At 41.5% G+C, this 15,331-nt stretch overlaps 1 protein-coding gene across 3 annotated transcripts in view; it reads right to left on the bottom strand.

Moving 5' to 3' along the window:
- Positions 1-2,455: 2,455 nt before the first annotated feature.
- Positions 2,456-15,331, bottom strand: part of MINDY4 (MINDY lysine 48 deubiquitinase 4) — an 80,297-nt gene continuing 67,421 nt past the window's right edge. For all 3 annotated transcript variants that reach the window (XM_066555772.1, XM_066555691.1, XM_066555854.1), the window contains exons 16-18: positions 13,602-13,782; positions 9,253-9,325; positions 2,456-3,599 (exon numbers count right to left, since the gene is read on the bottom strand). In XM_066555772.1, the coding sequence (XP_066411869.1) occupies positions 3,551-3,599; positions 9,253-9,325; positions 13,602-13,782 (303 nt within the window). In that variant the 3' untranslated portion in view covers positions 2,456-3,550. The remainder of the gene's footprint in view (positions 3,600-9,252; positions 9,326-13,601; positions 13,783-15,331) is intronic.

Consider the following 15,331-nt stretch of genomic DNA (forward strand, 5'->3'; position numbering starts at 1 on the left):
CACAAGGTCTATAAAACAGTGACATTTTACCCACAAACATAATTTTTTGCTCTTGCCATTATTTTTCCACTGAGCTGATGAGGCCCATGAAACATTCACAACTCAGTCTCCCAGATTAATTTCCACTAGCAAATCAATTATTAAAAAATAAGGGGGAAATCTGGGCTTTTGCCTGACCATTGCTTTAAATGTTTTCTTTGTATGAGACACTCTGTACAAGACAAAGCTAAATAAACATTTTGTAAAAAGGTGCTAGGTATGACACCCTGCCAAAATAGTAACTCTGCTTCCATATTCATCTCCATAATCCATGTTTGTTATTAGTTAAGGGGTCAATTTTCAGCACAGGATGCACTTTTTTATTCCACAGAAGAGAGAATGAAATGAAGACACCATGCAGACCTAAGTGCCAACATCACTGGTGCCTTTTAAAGCTCAATTATCAAATGATCGCTGCTTTGTTCAGCTCAGGAAGTCACATTATTTGGGAAATTAAAAAAAAAAAAACAAAAGAGAAACAAGGAAGAGGAATATATAATTTAAAAAATTGGATGCCTGTTGTGCACAGGATGTATTTTTACACATTTTTCACTGCCACACAACATTTTGCATTGCCTAGTGTGATTGACACAAAAAGCTCAAAAAGTCATGTCTTAAGGGAAATAATTTCTGGTGCTTTACGTTGAATAAAAATATGCAAACCTTGATGCAGGCAGCGACCAGGCAATGCTCTGGCATTGCTTTTTGGGAGTATTTAGGTTTAAATGAATGTTCTGGCTGTAGATTCCTTCCAGGAGCAAGGCTGGTGCCAGGAGCTCAGCAGTGCTGAGGTGCCCTGCCCAGCTGGGGCTTGGGGAGGTGGTTCAGGTTCACTTTTTCCTTCTTTGGGAGTGAGGGCCTGGGTGAATCTGGAGTTAATTCACTGTCAGGTGGTTAATGGACTTAGCAAACAAATATACAAGGACACAATGACAGATAATAGGTAAGGAAAATCTGTTTTAACAAAAAATATTCTCCATAACCAGTGGTGAAGGAGCCTCAACGTTCTTTGAAGTCTGTTTTAGACAGAGGGACAGAGTTCAGGGCCTCTCCTCATCTTTGTTTGCTCGCCACAAGAACCCAAAAACCACATTTTCCAAACACATTTTCTTTCTCATACCCTAAAAATCTTTACATCTTCATGGGTGTGATGCACTGGACAAGACAATCCTCTTGGGATCCCTTTGTAGGAGCAATTCTCTCATCCTAAAACAAAACTCCACCACACCCTGGCAATCTCCCCTCCTCTGGACAGAGAACAGATCCCCTGAACACCTCTGCACTGCAGACATCCAGATTTCAGCCAGATCAAATCTGCCTGTCCCACAGCAGCTCCTCCTGCCCCAGAGCAGCCCTTATCTCTGCCTTATCTCCAACCTGACACAGTTTAAGGCCTTGAAATAAATGGTGTGGGTTTACTAGGCTGGAAAAACCAGAAAGGAATTTTTTTGGTTCCAAAAATCTTCCAACATTTGTCCTCTCCACATCTCCACATTCTGTCCAAATGCACCCCTCAAAATTTTATATTATGGACGTCCTGTGAGGCAGGTGGGAAAATCAAACTGTATTTGTTTCATGAAACTAAGTGTGGATTATAGAATATAGAAATTTCCAAGAGGTGAAAAAAGGTTTTATATCTGGGATCTTTGGCTGTTTGGGACTTGCCATGAACACTGAAGCTCAGGCTGAGGTATCTTAAAGACATTATTGAATCCAGCTGCAGCTGACAGCACACACATCCCCAAATACACAGGGATGGCAGAGGCAGCAGTCAGGAATGAGCATGAATCTGGTGCTGAATCTCTTTGGCAGATCTGGATCTCCCAAAGTTTTAAGTTCATCTGTGTGATCTACACCAAACAGATTTTATTACGCTGAAATGAATAAAATTAAAACAGCTGCAACCCATAACTGCATATAATGGCTTTAAAGTGAAAGAGGGCAGGTTTAGACTGGATATTAGGAAGAAATTCTTCCCTGGCACAGGTTCCCAGAGCAGCTGTGGCTGCCCCTGGATCCCTGGAAGTGTCCAAGGCCAGGCTGGACAGGGCTTGGAGCAGCCTGGGACAGTGGAAGGTGTTTCTGCTCATGGCAGGGGGGGTGGAACAAGAGGATTTCTAATTTCCCTTCCCACCCAAACCATTCTGTGACAGTTTGATGTGAATGAGAAGCAAAGGGGGAGGCAGATCTTCCAAAGGCCATCTCAACCTTTCTGGCACTCCTTTGTAACTTATATTCAGGTTGGTTTTCAAATCAAACTCCAGTGCTAATTCCCTGAGATCTCCATTTGCACAGTCAGTTTGCACCCTACACCCAGAACAACATTGAATTTTTGTCTGGAAATTGATTTTCCACCCATTTTTCAGGACCCAGAGGAGTTTCCACACTGACTAGGAAGAAGGTGCTACAATAAGCATCAGGAAGTAAAAGTCCTTTATTGAACTCTCATGAAATATTCACTCTCAAGAGAGGAATACCTCTAGAAACACCCTTTATCTGCCTTTTTCCCTGAGGCATTTTTTTCCAACCTTTTGCACAGTAACTTGCCCCAATTTTGGTAAAGTGTTGCTAAAGCAGAATTAATCAGAGTACAAACTGTGGCTTCAGTACCTCAGTATCCATCTCCACAGTACCTCGTTCCAGCACATGCATTTTATTTAACCATGGAAACTGGTACTTACAGGCACCATTTGAATTTCAAAACTAACAAATCTCCTGTTTCCTTGTAGTTATGGAGAAGCAAAACCCCAGCTCTGATCTGCCACCTGGGTGTGAATAAACCCTTGTGTAGAAATAAGGGCATCAATGTAAAGACACTGATACAGCTGCCTCTTACCAGAAAGAAAAATGAGCTATATCAGCATGAGGCACTGTTACACACCAGCTGTACCTAGGAACTACCAATGGGATTATTTTGGTAACACACAACCACAATCCTTACTGCAAATTTATGACACAACAAGAACTTGGTATAGGCCAGGCTTTCCCCAAAAAAAGCCCAGATGGTCACCAGCCTATTTAGGCTTGCTAACACCAGGTAACTAGGTGGATATATGTTCCTTGGATGATGTTTTGTAGTGGCACTGCAGCTTTTTCAAGGAAGAACAAGGCAGGACAGAGAAGGCTGTAAAGTGAGAGAAATCTGAGTTCAGCATCTCCCATCAGATGCTTCCAAACAATTGCAGGATACAGAGTGGATCCAGCAGGAGACCTCAAGGGGACGTTGATGACTTCAGAGCTTCATCTGTAACCTTGATTTGGTGGTGGGAACCCAGCCTGCCCTCAGGAGCTTTATGCTGAGGGCAGTGACAAGGAATTTACGTCAGTGTTGTTTATATTAAAAGCAAAATATCTGAAGCACGAGGTGACTGAGGTGAAACTCTGCCAGCCTGCAAACCTTGTCGTTCTTCCTCATCTCCCACTGCCCTATTTCCTGTATTGGTGGGAATAGGAATGTGCTCATTCAGTCATTTCCTTTTGGTCTTCCCAAATAAAGTGCAGCTCAGATCAGTCACAAGATGGGTTCTGTGCCGTTCCAGTCGATGACAGCTCCTTGCCACCTAGAAATGAAATCATTCACACCCATCAATTCATCACCTGAAAGGCCAACCCACACCCCTGATCCACCCAAGGAAGCTTGGAGAGATTGGGATGGGCTTGTTTGGGGTGACTAGTCCCATCCCAAAGGGAATGCAGCAGAAGTGAGGGAATTGTGCCCTGATTTTAGGTGCCAAGGTTGGATGTCTCTGTCCTGACCCTTCCTCCGGCCTCTCTGGGCAAGAGAGCAGCAGCTGATTCACAACAGAGACCTTCATGTTGGACCGAATAATTAGGTAACTAGTCCCATCCCAAAGGGAATGCAGCAGAAGTGAGGGAATTTTACCCCCTGATTTTAGGTGCTAATGTTGGATGTCTCTGTCCTGACCCTTCCTCCGGCCTCTCTGGGCAACACAGCAGCAGCTGATTCACAACAGAGACCTTCATGTTGGACAGAATAATTAGGGAATGCCCAAGATGGCTACAATATAATAAATAAATATTAACCCAAAATACTCACTCTCAGCTGTCAGTAGGCAATTTGCTTATTTTGTTATTTCTGTTTAGCCCTGATTAGGAACTCTGTGACTCTGAGATCCTGTGCCTGGATCACTTCACTGAGCACCGACCTTTGCTCCTGACCTTGGCTCCTCCAAGCACTCCATGGCTCACTTTAATGGTGATGTTTTGCTTTTCCTGTGCTGAGGTTCTGCTTTTCTCTGCCCTTATTCCTCCTTCAGCATGACCCTGAAGATGGACACTGAGAACAGAATGATTCTAGAACCTTCCACCTTTCTCATTCCTGGCTCTGCACTGGCTGCCACAGCTCAGCTGCCCACCTCAGCAATGTGACTGAATGCAAAGGGGGCATCAATCTTCAATCTGCCACAAAATGTGTCTTCAAACCATGGCAAAAGACAGAGATCTGCCCCAAAACCCGGTGAAAGCGGGATGGTGCTCTGCAGTCACCTCCCTGAAGTGAGTCAGCTCACCCCTCATGGCATGGATTCACCCTTGCCTGTGGCTTTTCTCATCTGCAAGGTCATGGTCCCCATTTTCTGGGAACTAAACTGCTGCATTCCCAGTGCTGAGTATTTATATCTGTTCTGAAAATCTGTCTCAGAGTAGTAAGGCATTGGTGAGGGGGTGGAGGGAGCAGTGAGCTGCCAGTGCCACATTCTTTCTGTCACCGAGGACAGGATGTGTCAGCAAGAGTATGGCAGCTCAGTCCTTGAGCTGAGCAAGCCAATTAAGTGTAAAACAAAACCAAAAGCTGAATTCTTGCAGTCTTCAGGGCAATGTCTCAAAGGAAGTGACCATCTGAGGGCTGTTGTGAAATTTTTTCCTTCTGTTTTTTACTTCGCTGAGAAAATTCAAATTGAGAATTGCAGAAAGATTGCCTCCATCCCAGGAATACAGAGCAGGAATACACAGCAGAGATGCCCCACATCTTAATTAAAAGCAGAATTTGTTTCATCTGGGGTTATTCAACCTAAATCTGGTATTTGCCAGAGGTGAGAGCTGTCCCTGTCAGAGAGTTCAATGTCACCCTTAAACAACCAAATGGAAAAAACAACTGCCACCTTCTGTCCCCATTGGGTTTGTCAGGTGATGCCATCAAATTATCCCTTATCTTTGAGTACAATCTTCCCAAGGTGCAATTTTCTATCTCACCAGGGTGATAAAAGCTTTGAGAGGGATCCACAGAGAGCAAAAAACCCCAAATGAGCCTGCACTGTGCCCTGTGGGATTGTTCACCTTGCTGACACCATTTCTTTACTTTTTAGTAAGAGTTTTTAATCACTGTGCAGTGAGGAATTGGCTTTTATTAAAATTGGCTTTCCATAAAGAGCTTAAACAGAGCAGAATTTTTGAAGCAGGACTGAAGGTTATTTTCAGAACAAGCCTCATCTCCTGGGTTTATTTTCAAACCATTTTTTAGACCAAAAAAAGCTGCCTTTGGCTGTTTGCTTCTATGAGACAGGTCCAAAACGTTTTTCCCCCTCTTACATCTGCAAAAGAAAAGGTGTCAAAGAGTGAGGAATCTCACTCACAGATGCTGAAAAAGTCTTTTATTTCCAAACAGATAGAAAATTTCCTGGACAATGCAGGTGATCACTTCCCCAAACTATCCTGCCGCAGTGTAATTGCAATGTGAGGCATTTTCTAGCTGCTGATTCAATTATAATTTATCAGATTAGCAAAAGGAAAACTACATTTGACCCACCTGCCTCGAGTACAACCTCACCCAAGGGTCATGCAGTTAACGGGAACTGAAGAGGAACAGGTCAGGCCCTGAACAATGCTCAGTCTGGAATAGCACTCAGTGAGCATCTCCTGTGCTGACAATTTGGTATTGTTCAGGAGCACATCAATAATTCAGGATGAAATGCCCAGGCTCTGCTCTTCTCTCATCCAGCAAATCCCCTTTGGGTGTTTCAGTTCACAGCCAGCAGGTGAAATCATGGATCCCACAGCCTCACTACCACAGAGGGTTAATGAAAAACCCTGCTAAATTCAGGTTCTAAGAGCAGAGGAGAGTTTGGTCCCCCTCAGGCTGAGCTAACAGATGTTATTTCCTCCAGTGCTGAGGATCAGCACTGTGATATGAGAGTATTCCTCAGGGAAGAACGGGATAAGTTGTCTGCACGGCATCTACAAAACAAAACAGGGATGCACATTCCAGACATCCCTGGGCAGAATCCACTGCTGCCACAGATGTCTGGGGCTGAGAGCCACAAGAAAAGCACTTTTACTTCTCCTTTCTTTGGGGACCACCAGGTTACACTGGTACCTGATGGTGACTGGTCATGCCAGAGGCAGCCAAAGGGTTCCCTGCTCTAAACTCAGAACTGAACTCTGCTGATGTTTTACACAACAGGGGCTGAAAACAGGGGCGGCCTCCTCCTCCTGCAGAAGCAAAACAACGCTTCTCTTCTGATAATAATAATAATGTTTATTATTATTATTATTATTGTTGTTGTTGTTGTTGTTGTTGTTGTTGTTGCTGCAAAAGTATTAATATTATTTTCATTACTAAAAACTAAATGCCACAAGAAAAGCACTTTTCCTTGTCCTTTTTTTGGGGACCACCAGGTTACACTGGTACCTGATGGTGACTGGTCATGCCAGAGGCAGCCAAAGGGGTCCCTGCTCTAAACTCAGAACTGAACTCTGCTGATGTTTTACACAACAGGGACTGAAAGCAGGAGCCTCCTCCTCCTCCTGTAGAGGCAAAATAACCCTTCTCTTCTCATAATAATAATATTATTATTAAAAATAATGATGAGTAGTATTATTATTAAAAACTAAATAGAAAAGTATTATTATTATTATTATTATTATTATTATTATTATTATTATTATTATTATTATTATTATTATTATTATTGCTGCTGCTGCTGCAAAAGTATTAATATTATTTTCATTATTAAAAAATAAATGCCACAAGAAAAGCACTTTTACTTGTCCTTTTTCTGGGGACCTGCAGTTACACTGGTACTTGGTGGTGACTGATTATTCCAGAGCCAGCTGAAGGGTTCCCTGCTCTAAACTCAGAACTGAACTCTTCTGATGTTTTACACAACAGGGACTGAAAACAGGGGCCTCCTCCTCCTGCAGAGGCAAAATAAGCCTTCTCTTCTTCTTCTTCTTCTTCTTCTTCTTCTTCTTCTTCTTCTTCTTCTGATATTATTATTATTATTATTATTATTACTATTATTACTATCTAAATGCAAAACCAGTCTATTACCAGTGCAGTTTTTCCCTTTAAGAGAGGGTAAGAGAACAAAGATTAGGCAGATATGAGGCACAGAACTCAGTATGCTACAGGATGGTGGTGCTCAGGTATTGGGGTAAGCAATGGGCTTAATTAAATTAATTTAATTAATAAATTTAATTTAATCCATTGTCATGGATTAAAACAGAACTGAGGCATGTGAATAGAAGCAAAACTCTCAATTAAGACTAAAACCAATTAATGATAGCTTATTGTCTCAGCTCTGATTGTCCAGACTGTGGAATTCTCCACTCTGCCTGAGAAATTATCCTGCATTTTTTGAAGAGAGAAGTCTTCATCATGAATTCTTCATCAAAATAAATAAGAGCTCTTTGCTTTATTAGAAAAATAGTTTAGAGGAGTTTTCCACAGTTGTATCATTTAAAAAATCAATTTTTTAATCCCCTAAATTGCTAAAAATTTGGTTATTTGGGTTGGTTCTTACTTTTACTTATATGGTGTTCTGTAGTTGGAAGAAAAAGTTCTTAAAAAAAACAGGAAAAAAATTTAACATGAAAAACCTCTTGCAGCAAGGCCACGCTTAGATAAATACCTTCAAAGCAAAAGGAGCACACTGAAAACAAGGAGCCAGCCTGCTCAGGGTAAATCAGACTGAGAATGCTACAAACAAAATAAATTGACACTGGAATTTGCTGGTAATTTACCTCTCAAGCAGATGAAAGTAGGGAACTTCAAATAAACAAACAGCAGCAGCACCACCACCACTGTGTAATTCTGACACAATGGCAGGAGTGGAAGATATACTAAGACTTTAAGTAGTTGCATGCATTATTCTCCCTGTGGGGCTTTCTGAGGTTATACACTATTTATTTTAGTTTGCAGTCATGCTGATGTGTCACTGGAAATGAGGAATCAATAAAATCTGTATGTGCAGGAAGGCTGGACTGATGTCACAGCTGTCACCTTGCAGGATGCCTCTTCTACCTTTCAGTGATTTTCTGATCAACACACTGGCAGCCACTGTTCTTATTTATTTATTTGCTGCTGGTTTTGGGGTTTTTTTTTTTGCAGAGCAAATTGTAGCAAGGACAGGAGGGAAACTGCAAGAGAAACCTGAAGCTCCCTGGCTGGCTGATTTAACAAATGTTATGGTCTCTGACAAAGAGGCTTTCACTTCTTGCTCCAGAGATATTCAGATAATAACTTCCAAAGCCGTGCTGGAGTTGATATAAAGCTGAATTTTCTGCCCAGTTAAATTTCTCCATTTTGCTTCTTTCATGTCTCACTGAGCTGAAAATGTTCCCATTAACTTCAGTATGATTTGGATGAATTGCTTATATAGGCCTCCAAATGGCCATGAAAATCCCAACATGAGAGGAATTATCCCTGTCTGTAAGGAGAGAACAGGAGCTAAGGGCTGTCAGGAATGACTGCACAAAACCTGACAAACCCTGTGCTCTCCACAGAAAACTGAGACTCTTCAATGGGCCTTCATGCATTGAAAATAACACCCAGGTCCCCCTTTTGTTTTTCAGAAAAGACTGATGAAAATGGAATAAATTGTCTCCTTTTCTCATTATAACTCTGTAATCAAGCACTTTTGGGAATTAGATTTATATTAGATTTAGATTTAGATTTAGATTTCGTTGCAACCAAGCTGTGCTCTCAGAATTTGAATTTGGCTCAGTCAGTTCTTGGTGATGGAAGTGAAGGTTCCTCTAAGAATGAACACCTTGGACAGTTCAATGTTAATTACAATAGCACACAATTAAATGTGTAAAATATATTAACACAGCCTGGCCCATTCAGATCCTTTCTGATTTTTAAGCATTAATTTTTCAGCTTTACTTGCTGAATTTTTTTTTTGAGATTCCTCACATATTTTACTTGTGTCAACAATTGAATGTATCTGTATGAAAAACTGGAATTTTACTTACTTTGTCCTAATACAGTGCTCAAGTGGAGGAGTAAGATCATTTTCTTTATTTTCAGGGCACACCTGAGTTGTATCTGCAGAGACAAAACAGACATTGTTAGTGCCTGGGGAACCTTTTCTTCCTACAGAACCCCACAGAAAAGACCTCTCAGATGGTTTGAGTCCAACCTCTGCCACATCCACCACTGACCACTGAGCCAGGTTAGGTTTCAAGGAAAAACCACAGATCAGAAAATGAAATCATGTGCTGCAGGGCTGTCATGAGGCCTTTATTTTGCAATTGATGTTGTAATTACTGAGTAATTTTGTTACTCAAATGCTAAAGACAGTGATGGTGCTACACTTGAACGTGAAACCCTGAGTCCAGTTTGAACTGGGTTAGGACCATTCCACCCTGGAAAAGAAGATTTTCCCTTTACTGCTCAGCAAGCAATGCACAGACAGGAGAAGAAGATGCTGTGTGGAACACTGCTGGGGAAGATGAAACAGGGAAGCCTTATAAATATGATTGCCTGGCAAAAGATTTTGAGAATATGGAAACTATAAGTGAGATTGAAATGAAATCAAACTTTGAGATCCCTCAGTTACTGAACAACTGGAAAACAATGGTGTGGCCAGCTGAAGGTGATCCCCTTTTGATGGAACAACACCCTCTGCTTGCAGACAGGCCCAAGGGTCAGAGCAGACCCTGCTAGCTTGGCAGAAGGGGCCCAAAGAGGAGTTTTTAGGGTTTAAAATGTAACACAGTATGGTAATGTAATGATTCTTATAGGCTGTATGGAAATGCTATAGGATTTGTATCTTGGACTAGATTAGTTAGTGAGAATTAGAATATTCAGCACAGAAGAAGATTTATGGTATTGTAACAGGAACCTCATTCTCTTACCCTCTTTTACTCTCTCTTTTATCCTCTCTTTTACTCTCTAATCCTCTTTACCACGTTCTTGCCTTCTCTCTCTTTACCACTCTCTTTACATCTCTTGGGCCCTGCCCTGAGCTGTGTCTGGCAGCTCCCAGCAGGGCCCTGCACCCAGGCCCTTTGCAATAAACCCCAAGTTCCAAGCCCTGGCTTCAGAGATCTCTCATCTCCATCCATCCCCACCATCCTAACCCCCCATGGCTCCTACAGAACTCCAGGGAGCCTCCCCAGGCCGTGAGCATTCCTTGGGGGCAGAGAGGCCATCACAGCGCTCTGGGGAAAACAGAGAGGTCACTGTCTGAGCCACGGCATCTGTCACCAGTGAAAGTAGAGCTGAACTTCCCAGGGACAAAACATCCTGCCACCAGCTTGGATGTCAGTCTGCTCAGCTGTTTCCTGTTTTGGAGTCAGACATTTCAACTGCAGCAGACCAAGGGTTGGTTTTTTGTTTTTTTTTCCTTTCTCTTTTTCTGTCTGTCGCCCAGCCAATGGAGCACGATGCCAAGGCAGGGTGCAGGATTTGGGTCTGCTTCAGTGAGACTGATGGAGACAGGATGGGAGGGCATTGTCCTGGCCATTCAGAGCTGCCAGTCTCAGATCTAGCTGGCTCTCTCATGTCACAGAGAGGACCTGGCTCTCCCTTGTGTGTTGATCTGATGGGTACAAACGCATGCAGAAAACTCTGGATGACTGCAAGGTCGGAGCAGAGAGGGAAACGGACAATATTTAAAAGTACGTGAAGTACTGGTGGTTTTCCTCTAGATCATCAGGAACTTAGAGGCACACAGGAATCTTTTAAGTTTAAAAGAGCCTTTTTTAATCATAATTTTGAAGAGTTTCTAACATACAATTTTAGAATAATAAAAGTTGAAACTTCGAAGATCATCAAGTCTAACCATAGATCCAGCACCACCACCATGTTCACTATTAAACCATGTCCTCAAGTGCCAAAACTACAGGTTTTTTTGAACACTTCCAGGAATGGTGACTCCACCACTTCCCTGGGCAACCTGTTCCAGTTGTTGACAGCCCCTTCTGTGAAGAAATTTTTCTCTAAACCTCTCCAGGTGCAACCTAAGCCACTGTCCTGACCATAGCCCTGATAGCAGGACAGGCACTTGGGGTGGCTGCTTTTCCCCCTCATGGCCAACTTTTATGAATTTTGTCATTTTTAGACTTGAATTCTTCCAATCAAAAGGTTTGAATGGAGTGTTTCCATTCAAAGAAAAAGGAAAAAAATATAAAGGTGTATCTAAGAGTAAAAGAAAAGGAATATTTATATTCTACCCTTAATTACTGAGAAACTGAGTGCCAGCACTGTTACAGCTCTTCTCTGCCTATCTAAAATTTCTACCCCAATGGAAAGATTTATTATTATTTTCCTCTCTTTATGATGGTATGTTGATATCATTAACCTGCTTTTATGAAGGAACTTTATGTTTCTTGTCTACATTTTGGCAAATGGTTAAGTATGAGAAGCAGAGCAAATTCTCAATATAAAGTAGCAATTGCTGCTACTCCCAAAATATAATTCTACTCTTCTGTCTTTTTTGCCTTTCTTGTCCAGTGCAATTTCTTTAATATTTCCTGAAATGTGACCTTGATGGTAATTTTACCTAATTATAATCAAGATTCCCATTTTAAGGAATCCAACTTTTTGCTCAAATAAAGCAAAAACATCTCCTGCTGCTGGGAGATGTCCCTGGGGCAGCACACAGCTCCTCATGCTGCATCTCCAGGTGATGCTGCCTAAAAATCACCCATTGCTGGGATTTCCACAAGGGAAATTCCAGCAATATTTAGCATTCTGATATTTCCATCTGCTCCTGTGTGCTGGGTTTAGATGTTTGGCCACTGTTGCCTTTTTGGATGTAAAGTAATTACAGTTTTCTCCAGACCTAGCAAGGGATTACTGCACAGCCAGAACCAGGGCAGCGTTTTTGTGGAATGATGAAAGTATTTGCATTTTTACTGCCTTTTGCAGAATTTCACAGATAACAAAGAATTTACTGGGACACAGCCCTGGAAGGGGCTATGGCCACAATAAAGAGATATCTACAACTCCATACACATTTTGGCTTTGAGGAGAAACACAAAGGAATGCCATGACAGGTTGGACAGCAAAGGGAAAAATTTATATATGCTCTGGGGAATTTCTCATCCAGGGATCTTAAAGGGCTTGGCAGCTCATGATTTTGGAAACATTCTTGGTGATGGAAAGACACATTAGGATACCTGTTTTGGGCCAGATGTTATGTGGTACAACACAATAGAAAAAATGTGTCTCTAGTCCTGTGCTGAGCTGTATCATCCATGTCACTTTTGTCTGGGATGTGGGAACCAGCTGGCAACCACAGTCCTGTGAAAATTGATTGTTTTTGGAGCTAATATATCATGTGACCCCTGCAGTAGAATGACAGGGATTTTCTTTAAAGTAAGAGGATAAATAACAGGCAGAAAGATGATTGAACTCACTACCAAATGTCATGAGGGGCTCAAAGTCCCAGAACTCCCAGCACAGAAACAACTTTGCCACATGGACTCAAGCAGAACATACAACACCCAGCCTGTAACATACAACACCCAGCCTGTGCAAAAACCTGGATGTTGATGCAAATAAGGAACAGAGACAACTTGTTTCTAAAGAGCAGACTGCAGTAGAGTGGCTCCTTAAGATTGAGAAGGAATTTGGTTATCAAAGAATCACAGGCAAGATTGTATAAATGTACCAAAGGAAAGAAAACAAAAGGTGAGTAGGATATTATTAGCAAACAGGGATTTAGTGGTGGAGAATGTATTGAAGTAGGTGCTTTCTAAGGATCAGAATACTCATCCAAATGCCTTCCAGTTGAAGAAGTATTTACTGTAAAAGCAGCTGTGTAATTTGGCACGGCCTCCTGAAAGAAGGAGTGTAACAAGTTGGAAGATCTTTTGCAGGCTTGTGCTTCCAGGCAGGTAAGAGACTAAACTTTTTTAGCAGAGTACTGGCATCTTCTTGCCTTGGAGGCAAGAATTTCATGTTTCCTCACCCTCTCTGCTCATTTTCTTACAGGCATATAGGGTGAGGAACTGGAGATCTGCACTTTCTACTACAGTGAGATGACGTGAAGGAGAATGGGAGTAGAGAAATATATTTTGTAATCCTGGGAGTATGAATAAGCCAGAGATCACAACCTTTTCCTTGGGAATCAGTACCACTGGAATTTTTTTCCCAGTGTGTATAAAGTGACACATGCTCAGTGTTAACCCTTCCAAGAGCTTATCCTCAAAACTTCCCTGCGAAATGCAATTAATCACCAAAACTAATTATGGAAATAAGGCAACAGCACACAAATTAACGCTCACTGCCTGCAACCATCACTGTTTGTATTACTGGATCCTCCTTTCTGCCCCCCCAGAGGTGAAATGCAGATTCAGGGAGCTGCTCATACCCACTGTCAAGCGAATCTCTTCATCCTGGTTGGCCAAGCCATCGTAGTAATAGAGATCAAACCTCCGTCCCGTTTTCCAGTCACTGAGTAAATCCTTCTCCAAACAGAAAAGCACACTGAAGTGGCTTTCACTGCAGACCAGCCAAATTGGGTACTTGGGGGTCTTCAAGTAACAACCAACCTAGAAGGAAAATACAAAATAGCAGAACGTCACTGGGTTTGGCGGGAGAAACAATTCATTGTGGAAAACATAAAATTTGGAAGATCATTTATTTATTCTAGCCTACAGACACTAATGAAGGCTCATTAGAGACTGTTGATGAAGCAGACCAGTACAGCTCTGGTAAATCATGGAGCATTATAAAGGAAGTATTAGGCCTAGAGTTGTGGCAAGTAATGAAATGCAGTTGTAGTGCTCTTACAGCTCAAAGATCAGATCCCAGAAGAGCTGAACCAACAGGAAATATATCCTCTGCAAAAGCTGTAAAACCACAGGAATACAACATTGGATCAATGGGAGGCTGTGCTGTCATTCAACAGTGACTGGAAACCAGGTAAGAGACTCACAGGAACTCAAATGCCCTGAGACATCCCTGCCTGGGCAACTCAACTGAGCCCAAAATCTTGTGTTGAGTAAAGAAAGCAATGTATTCCCTTCACTTTATCACCTCCTAGTTCACAGGAGGTGATACAAAATACAAAACATGCATTTTCAGCTAGAGAAGAAAGCAATAACAGAAGCATTTGTTTTGTTTCGTTATTCTTAAAAATGAAACATGCTCATGGGAAAAGAAAACTTCCACCTAAGTCTTTTCTAAGCCTTTGTCCTTCTTCTGAAAGTGTATTTATAAATAATCTGAATATTCTCTAAGAAAGTCCACAAAAGCTTTCATAATAATTTATAGATGTTTTAAACTAGAATACTGAAGAGATTTAATCTCTAAGGGATGGAGGAAGAGGATACCAGCAGCACTGCAGCTGGGTTTTGTACCTTTGAGAAATTGCTTAGGGAAACTGAAATCTGAAATTAAACATTTTGCTTTCAGTGAAATCATTTTGCTTTCAGTCATTTTGCTTTTCATTGAAAAAGCTCTAGTGGAAACTGAGGAAATTTAACAGAAAAATTTTCATACGTGATTTCTAGATATAGATCTGTGGAAGCAGCTCCTCAGTTCTTCACCCTGGGTACAGGGGCAAATGGGAAAAACCAAAAGGCAGAAGCCAACATTAATTCTGTTGTAATAAAAACTGAGTGATAAGTTTGTGTTTTCATCTTGATGGACATTTAGAATTTATATCAGAAGTGTTACAAGTGCAAATTCAGCTGCCTTCCGCAACAAGAATTTCTTCTGATGTTAGATAAGTCTCCAGCTAATTAAGTAACTGTTCCCTGACTCATTACTTTGCTAATATCTATTTAAAACAGCCTTTTATACAACAGTTTTGCTTTTCATGTGAATTCTTGGCTTAGAAGTAAAGAATTTTTTACAAGCTTCCAATAACACTCGTAACAGGAGTTATCAAGAAAGAAAATACACAGTTTCAACAAAAGATGGCAAATTAGAGGGACACAGATGAAAAGATTCAGTCTCACAAACATGCATATTTTAATATGCAGATAAGTCAAAGCCAAAAAGAACAGCCAGTCTCCTCCTAAAAATGTGTTCTTCCTACGTTTGTCTGCAAAAGCAACTTCCCAGCTTCATCAAACAACATTTGACAAAGATTAG

The sequence above is a fragment of the Molothrus aeneus genome, chromosome 1 (assembly GCF_037042795.1).
Source record: "Molothrus aeneus isolate 106 chromosome 1, BPBGC_Maene_1.0, whole genome shotgun sequence".
Taxonomy (NCBI): domain Eukaryota; kingdom Metazoa; phylum Chordata; class Aves; order Passeriformes; family Icteridae; genus Molothrus; species Molothrus aeneus.